Source organism: Mytilus edulis, chromosome 1, assembly GCF_963676685.1.
Source record: "Mytilus edulis chromosome 1, xbMytEdul2.2, whole genome shotgun sequence".
NCBI lineage: Eukaryota > Metazoa > Mollusca > Bivalvia > Mytilida > Mytilidae > Mytilus > Mytilus edulis.
This window is the reverse complement of record NC_092344.1, coordinates 44,946,366-44,955,821: the sequence shown is the minus strand read 5'-3', so window position 1 is coordinate 44,955,821 and position 9,456 is coordinate 44,946,366. Positions and strand designations below refer to the sequence as shown.

The 9,456-nt window shown below is 31.3% G+C and overlaps 1 protein-coding gene across 1 annotated transcript in view; it reads right to left on the bottom strand.

Annotated features, from left to right (window-relative positions):
• Positions 1 to 6,149: 6,149 nt before the first annotated feature.
• Positions 6,150 to 9,456, bottom strand: part of LOC139512768 (inter-alpha-trypsin inhibitor heavy chain H3-like) — a 63,578-nt gene continuing 60,271 nt past the window's right edge. Inside the window, exons 12-13 of the mRNA XM_071300669.1 lie at positions 8,976 to 9,284; positions 6,150 to 6,523 (exon numbers count right to left, since the gene is read on the bottom strand). Coding sequence (XP_071156770.1) covers positions 6,303 to 6,523; positions 8,976 to 9,284 — 530 coding nt within the window. The 3' untranslated portion in view covers positions 6,150 to 6,302. The remainder of the gene's footprint in view (positions 6,524 to 8,975; positions 9,285 to 9,456) is intronic.

Sequence of the window (9,456 nt, the reverse complement as noted above, 5' to 3'; positions counted from 1 at the left end):
ACCTCTAACACTACAAACCATTAAAAGTCTGAAATGGCCTATATCTGTACTTGACTGTACTGATTTTTACTCGACCAGTCTGAATTCGTCTGAGATTTACTTGATAATACTCGACTGTAGTCTGAACCATACTTAACAGTCTGAATGTGTACTTGACCAGTTCTTAACTGTTTTATAAGAGTCTGAACCGTACTCGACCTAGTCTGAACTGTACTCGACCTAGTCTGAACCATACTCGACCAAGTCTTAACCAAACTAGACCTATTCTTTGTATCTATCAACTGAATTTTATCAATTTAGGATTTTTTTTAATAAAACTTGAAATTAAAAATGTACAGTATTGAAATGAAAATTTCACAATAATCAATCATAATATAACTTCAACTCAATATTAATCAACACTTACATAATAATATATATCAACTTTTAGAATATAAATAAAACAAGCTGATCAAATAATCTAAAAAAATGAATTGTGACTAATATTTTTAATATTATTCAAAATTTTATGAATATTTCGGAAGTATTTTATGGTAACTGGACTATTTTCACCATTAACTTAAGCCTAGCATAGATTTATGGTGTCAGTTGAGTTCAGGTAATAATGCAGTGAATGTTTTTTTAATAAGATATATATAAAATAGTATATAAAACAACTAATAAATTTAAAAAAAAAATGAGAGCTTAATTGTTTTGTTTTATTAAACCAAGAATTTAATATATAATCATTATAATAGAATTTCCATAGCAATCCTTGATAACCTTTTTAAAAAAGGAAATGCATTCCAAAGTAATAGTAAAAAAAAAATTCAATTAATTTAAGTATTTTTTTGTCAAATTAACATGGCATACATACAGCACTTTAATATGTTCTAATTACCTCAGTACATGTGTGTTTTACAGGTAAAAAGAAAGCCCTATTCCTTAAATTCATGTATTACTTATCTAGTACATACATGTATATTCGAAAGGCCTTGTTATTTAATTTAAACAGGATGTTGCAATTTTGAATCAATGTTGCTGTTATTTAGAATTTAATACCTCTGACCAGGTGTGGTCTTATTTATGAGTTTTTCCCCAAGCAGAGGTTATACTTTATATTTCACCACTTATCAGAAAAACAATTTTATTTATCTATTTGATTTTATCCCTTTTTGATATAAATTATATATAATATATTTTTTTTATTCTAAATATAATCAGAGATATATTTTTTTTTTATAAGGTTAAAATCTTTTATAAATTTTGTTGGCTGTTATATATGTCAGTTAAAAAGAAATTTATTTTAACAGTTAAAAAAGTAAAGGTTTTTTTTTTGGTCTAGTATGGTTCAGACTGGTCGAGTATTGTTCAGACCTTTGGTTAAGTATGGTTTAGACTGGAAAAATAGGTCGAGTACATGTAGAGAATGGGTTAAGACTGTTTCAGACTGGTCGAGTAATAGTTCAGACTATTTTCAACGGCAAAGATAAGGGTCAAGTACGATTCAGTACAGTCAAGTATTGTTCAGACTGGGGTCGAGTAATGTCAAGTAAAAATCAGACCAATTCAGACTGGTCGAGTAAAAATCAGTACAGTCGAGTACAGATATAGGCCATTTCAGACTTTAATGGTTTGTAGTGTAATTAGACAGGCTGATGATATAGTAGTCCGACTACTTAGACCACTCAACCACCAATGCCGTAATTCTGAACCAACGCTTTCTTTATTTCGAAATCATTACAAAGTTTTCCATTCTCCTTTATATGAATGCATTACCATCCTAAAATAGCTATAGGCCCTTTTCCGTCCTGCCATATTTTTCAGTTAAGTGTGACGCTGATCGAGTATGCAAGTTTGTTAGAAAACAGCTGAAGCCTGCTTTCGAGTGCTAGATTGTGTCGCTGTGTAGAAGACCAATTGCTGGCCTTTGGATGTTTTCTGCTCTATAGTCGGGTTGTTTTCTCTAAGATGCATTTACCATTTTCAATTATCATAGCTAGATATAAGATGATGTAGTACATGTATGAGTTTTAATAAACATCTGTACAAGAAAAGATATTTTACTGTTCAGTAACGGTAAGTAATAGAAAACACAGTTCAAGTTGTTTTTTTTCGACAGTTTGGATTTTGATTACCTCTTAGATTTTATCTCTCTAAATTAGCAGAACAATATAATCTAAGGATGTCGCCTACATATCGATAACAAAATAAATTCTATCATATTTAGGCTTTTATTTTTTTACTACTAAATACATGTGGCCATATGGACTTGTTAAATATTCTCTTGATGTTCTTAATGCGTTATTGCTACCATGTTTTTCTAGTTCTTAGATTATATTGTAATACTTCCAAGAGATTTTAAAGTATATACATGTAAAAAATTAAAAAATTAAAGACCACAAATTGAAACAAAGACATCATGTTACAAAATATAACAATGATACAAAACGGTAAAACACCTTGGGAGTCATGTGGTTTATATCACCATGTACAATACTATCAATTCCATGATAATTTATGTGTTTTAATAGTAAACCATGTATTACAAGCAAATCAACATTAATAAAACACGCTTTCACTTTCTTTTCTTTCTTTTTCGTATGAGTTACATATTAGCTGAACATTGTATTAAAAGACAACAAAACAAGTTGGTTTAACAATCCTTTGCTGTGTTGATTCCAACAATAAATACACCGAAATCATCAACATGCTGGATCTTTTTTTTTTCCAATACTCACATGAAGCCATATAAAAACAAAAAATACTCAAAAACCCAAAATGAATCTTTCAAAATTCTTCAATTTCACTTTCACATATATCTATTAGATATGTTCTTTAGATTAATAATCCACGTTTCAAGGATTGTTTACATCTGATATATGACAGTGAACTTGGAATTCATCATGGGTACGAAAGTAGAATGTCTGCTTCATGTCTTCTTCTTTTCCTCTATATTGACGCAGATGATTTCAACTCTAACATTGTACATTGTTACTACAGCTACTAATTAATCTGACAACGATAAAAAGCGCTTTCTTGATAAGGATATTGTCTAATTTAAATGGAAATAGTTAGTTCAAACGCATGTCAACAATAACGTGATTTGTTACTCCAGGTCCAACACATGTTCTTGAGAATTTAAGTCCAATGCAACTTGACGAAATATACATGCTGGAGTTAAATAATTTCGCATGAGTTGGTATGTTGTCACTTGTAGGAAACATTAATGGAGTGTTTTTATAAATTATAAACTGTTTGTAAAAATTGTTTTCATTGCTCATCACTTTTTATTTAATATGTTTTATTTTGACTTTTAACTATTGATCTAAGTTTCGAGCGGCGCTGATGCGTTTTGTGTGGACGAAACGCGCGTCTGGCATATTAATTTTGAGTCTGGTATTTTTTATGAGTTTTTATTTGATGTAAACATGAAATTGTCGGAACCGGCGAACATAGTATTCACGTGTAACACTATAATAATTACATCTTTGAAACTGTTCCAAGAGTAAATAAAAACAAGTGCTTTATGAATACTGTTTATTTCAAAATGAGCTTTATTGCATCGATGTGTATCTAATGTTTGTAATGTTTGCAGTGTTTGCAATTTTTTCAAACTCATCTTTGAAACTGTTCCAAGAGTAAATAAAAACAAGTGCTTTATGAATACTGTTTATTTCAAAATGAGCTTTATTGCATCGATGTGTATCTAATGTTTGTAATGTTTGCAGTGTTTGCAATTTTTTCAAACTTGTATCAAATGTGATTGACCTTTAATTATAATCAGTATCATGAAAATTTGCCAAAATGTATTTCATATCAATCTTTTAAAAACAATTCCACGATTATGCATGGAAAACCCAATTTTCTGCCATAGAAAGGAAAACTACGCCATAGAATTATGAGATAATGAAGATTGCTTTAATATAATGCTTTCAGATTAAAAAATAAAATAAAAGAAAGTTTATGTCGGAACTCGTTTTCTTGCTACATAATAAAATAGGTAAATCCTAACACATTCTATTATCTGTCCTAACATTTGAGTTGCCTCCTTTTTGTGTCAAAATTAGAAAATATTGAATCTAACAAAAGTATTATGTTTTTGTAAAATACAACCATAAATATGATAACACATGTCATTTTCTATATTAAATTGAAAATTCTCACGCCTGAATTACCTACTTATCTCAAAACCTTATCTAACTTAAAAATATTATTGATCTTAAGACTATAAACCTCTGAGGAGCCAACAATTTCTAGAATTAAACTTTTTTTCATAACCTGATTTTTGGGTTTATAAGACTGTAGAAAAAATCATATGGTTGTGCACTACTTTTTTTGCAACAGCCCTTTGAAATACCCAATTATGATGATTTTCTCATTTTTCATCATTTTTTACCTATTTTTGGGCTACTTTCGTGAAAAAAATCACAGTTCCACAATTAAACTTTTTTTCATACTCTAAATAAAGATGATCAATCTGAATAAATTTAACCTAAAATAACTAAAGGTAGGTGTTAATTTAAGAAAGTTTTGTCATATTTTGATGCTTTTTGGTGTCAAATTTACAATGCTGTCAAATTTGTAAATTTGTGATTTTTCTCAATTTTAAGAATAAAATGCATATTACTTCAACTTTTTTGTTATAAATGGTTAAACATGTACATATCTAAGAAATTCCAAACGACAAAAAGGATATAAAAGAGGGACGAAAGATACCAAAGGGACAATCAAACTCATCAATCTAAAACAAACTGACAACGCCATGGCTAAAAATGAAAAAGACAAACAGAAAAACAATAGTACACATGACACAACATAGAAAGCTAAAGAATAAACAACACGAACCCCACCAAAAACTAGGGGTGATCTCAGGTGCTCCGGAAGGGTAAGCAGATCCTGCTCCACATGCGGCACCCGTCGTGTTGCTTATGTGATAACAAATCCGGTAAATAGTCTAATTCGGTAGGTCACATTCAGGAAAGGGAAGGGGATTGTAGTTACGACGTAAGGAACATATCCGATATCATTTGTGATACGGTTATTCCATAACGGTCAACCAACTCTTGATGGCGTCCGTAAAATTTACGAAGGGATGATTTCAACTTCACCATTTGGAACTCTTGGTTTAATAGCTTCCTTGTGAGCAGCAACCCTCTATCAAGAAAATCATGATAGGAAATGCAAGCACGGGAATATCGTATCAATTGGGAGATATATACCCCGTATGCAGGTGCTGCTGGAATGTTGCTACTTAGAAATGGAAAGTTCACAATTGGAAAGCTGAAATCATCTCTTTTGTCGTAAAGTTTTGTTTTCAACCGACCCTCATTGTCAATTTCTAGATGTAAGTCAAGATATGAGGCCGACTTAACTGTATCTGTAGTATCCTTTATCTCTAGCTCGATTGGATAGATGCGTTCCACATAGTCACCAAATTTTGAATTATTTAGTGAAAGAACATCATCTATATAGCGAAACGTAGAGTTAAAGGATAGTGCTAACTTCTTATCTTTCTTCCTAAGAAGTTCCTGCATGAAGTCAGCCTCATAATAATAAAGAAACAAGTCGGCAAGTAGGGGGGCACAGTTTGTTCCCATTGGAATGTCAACAGTCTGTTGAAAAACACGTCCTCCGAACGTAACAAATATGTTGTCAATCAAGAAATCAAGCATCTTGATAATATCAGTTTCAGAGAATTTTTTGTTCGAATCAGAGTAATCCTTTACAAAGTAGGATTTATCCCTCCCTAAGACAAGATACTTGTATCTACGTTGGTCATTCTTTTTTACGAAGCAAAGCAATACCAACTCTTTCAATTTGTCTTTTAGTTTGGAATGTGGAATACTAGTGTACAGAGTAGAAAAGTCAAATGTTTTAATACTGTTACAAGATGAAAGAGAGTTAGATTGTGTGTACTCTAAAAGATCTTTGGAATTTTAAAGTATCCACATCTGATTCACGCCCCCTCTAGAATAGGCAGGTTCACAATAACTTTGAAGCCCGTCTTTGATTGCTGATAAAATAGATGTTAATAATTTAGAAACATCTTATAGAGATATAAGATGTACATGATTCTTGTAAAATTAATTTTTGTAACCCTCACCCATTTTCTCAAAATTTTGGCTAAAAAGACTGAGTTGATTCGTCATAAAATTTGAAAAGTGAAATACTCAAAAACTGTTCATTGTAAATACACAATTTTTTCACAGAGTTATGTTTTATTCATCGATATTTTCCACTTGTATCACATCTATTGGAAATAGTTCCAGAACAAGATTTCAACGCGACTGAAACGTCAGAAGAATACATCCTTAAAACAATTAAACCCATGTATCTACATCCTTTTGCAGAAATAACCGCTTTAAAAGTGAAATTTCCTTTTGGGGATTCTTTATGTACCAACATGATTCTGTAACATGTGACATCATAGGCATTGAATTCAACAGTTTGAATTTTCTTATGATAAGCTGTTTCCCAACATTTGGACGGACAACTATTTCAGTTTTAGAAAAAGTTCCTATTTCCATTCCAACAAACCAACCTATGAATATAAAAATACAAACAAATTAAACAATATATTTGCCAATAATGGATATTTGCCGCCAAAACTATGATACCTTTATTATACAACACGTTTGACCACAAGCATTAAGGATGTACTTATGTGAGGTTAGGTGAAAATTTAATGAATTAAGAATATAAAATTGATACTTTAAGCCGGTAGAGCATTCGTTAAGGATGAAAATAAGCTAAAAATAGTGATAGGTCATGGACCTCCTTTTTGAGATATTTGAGATTTAAAATATGGCGGGAAAATGCTAACTCGGACTTTTACCTTATATTTGCATTGGTATTATTTGGGTCTCAAAACAACAGAAAGAAAATCAAAAATCTTCTTAAATTTTGGTAAATGACCTTTCATTAGCTATTAAGTCTTATATGAAAAAATAAATGGGTGTTATGGGCTAAATATGTTACATTGTTTGTATGGAAAAACACCAACGAGTCCGAACATTTGACACAAATTCCAAAACCTCACCTAAGTACATCCTTACGTAAAATAATTCAAACTGTATAAAACATTAAGAGAGGTTCATTGAACATATTGAGACAACGACCACATTGTCAGTATCATTTGTGTAGTCATCCAAAACCTCACATATCATTCTTAACACTCAATGCAATAGTACTCGAGGTTGAATACAGAGGACACACACACACAATATGTTCTATAAAATTAAGACAAAAAAATGCCATTCAACGACGTCATTCAAATATGCCGTAATAACAGTTCCATTTTGAACCCATTAAAGAACTACATTTCTCTAATTGTTGTACTATTTTCATATTTCCAAGTAGGACATGTGAAGGGGTGGTTTAGAGGATAGTGCGATAAAGGGTAGACATGCGATAAAGAGGTGTGGCAAAGGGTCTGCATTAAAGTTCATCTATACATATTAAACAGCAGGCTATTTATCAAATATTAGAAACTGCAGTATTTACTACTGAATATATGATAAATATAATTATTAATTAAGCTAATCTGAAATCAATTTCATCTTCAAGAATAGTATATCATGTAATGTGTTACAACTCTGAAATCTACCGACGAGGAAATGTACATGTAACACTAGGCCACCGAAAGCTGAATTTTTAGTTGGAGACACTATATGCCGTGTTGTCATTATATCCCAATAGCATGAGTTCGAATTCCGGCGAGGGAAAAACAAAATGTGCTTCCTCAAATTTGCAGATTTAACATTTGTGTGCTAATATATGAGTAATTATTAATATATATACAAGTACATGTATATATATATCTCCATTTATAAATTCCAATGCGTCTATGGTGTACGGCAAACTGTATTGCAAACCAAATGAAACTTTCCACAGAATTGTGTTCTAATGTTCAATCTATTCAAAGTTTTGTCAGTCAATTAATACGATAGCTATTTTTGATATTATTTTTATTTCGGGGGTTTAAAGCCACTTTTAAGCAACGCTGTTAGGCTTTTTTGCGGCGGCCAGTTTTTATTGGTGGAGGAAGCCGGAGTGCATGGAGAAAACCACCGACCTTTGAATGGAAAACTGACTATCCTAGTTAAGATTTGAGTCGAGTGCACCCGCACGAGCGAGGTTCGAACTCTACAAGTTGATTCCTGACCAAAAAAATTAGATTGCTCCTATTGAAATTTGCAGTTTGTTTTGTTTTTGTTTAGTCACAGGAATACATGTAAGAAGGCCTTAATTCAAACATTGTTTTTTTTCCAGTTGGAATTTGTCAAACATAAAAAAAATCAATAAGAATAGTGTTGAAAATGTTGTCAGAAATAAACTCTTTATGATTAAATCAGTGTTTACATAGAATAGATAGAAAATATATTATTGATATTGAATAGAATCAACAACACATGCATTTTGTGAGTTTCAACATATAATTTCTTCAGTTATGAAGATGATTTTACTGATTTAGAAGTAAATTAATCAATGAGTGATGGATTTCTCAGAGAACAACAGATATGGTATTTATTGGATGGATCAACAGAACTGACAAAACTTTATTATATATATATGCTAGGAGATCAATATGGTAAAATGTTTTATTTGTGTGGCAATAAAAGTTCAACATACGAATGTATCAAACTCCGAACGGATAAATCCAAATATCAAAAAGGAGAAGTGGTATGATTGTAAACGAGACAACTCTCCACAAGAGACAACAATGACAAAGAAATTAACAACTATAGGTCACCGCACGGCCTTCAACAATGAGCAAAACCCGTAACGCATTGTCAGCTATAAAAGGCCCCGTTATGACCATGTAAAACAATTCAAACGAGAAAACTAACGGCCTAATTTGTATAAAAAAATGAAATATTGCCGTCATTTTAAATGCTATCAATCATTTACCATATGATTTTGTATTTAGAATTGAACCAAACCGTTAATGATAAATAATGTTGGTATCTTTTTCAAATTAAAACAATTCTTACGTAGTGGTCCAGTAGCATTAGTGCTGTTGCTTTGTTGTATATGAAGATGAAGTTCTAATCCAGATAATCGAACTTCGGATGGTGCGACTGTTACAGTTAGATTTAATGACGGAAATTTAATTGTCCTTCTGTAATTGATGTCCCTCCATACTTTTGTGGCATTCCAAGTGGTATTCGATATTTTCAATAAACTTGAATCCATATAATGATTTTCTGTTTCTTCCCTCAGCTCAACAGCTTTTATAGAATCTCTTTCCATTCTCCGAATCGTATGTTTACCAAGAACTACATGAATAGACTGTTGTGGCTCTTAAATAGAAAGTTTGAATTATTTTCAAATTTAAATTTAAATTGGAAGTCTTCCATCGGGTTGATTATTTTACATTGTATTACGTGTTAAGCTTTACATAAGGTAGCACAATACAAAGATTTTATAACTCCAACTCCCAAGTTTTAAAATGCTGAAACTTTCTTAATAATG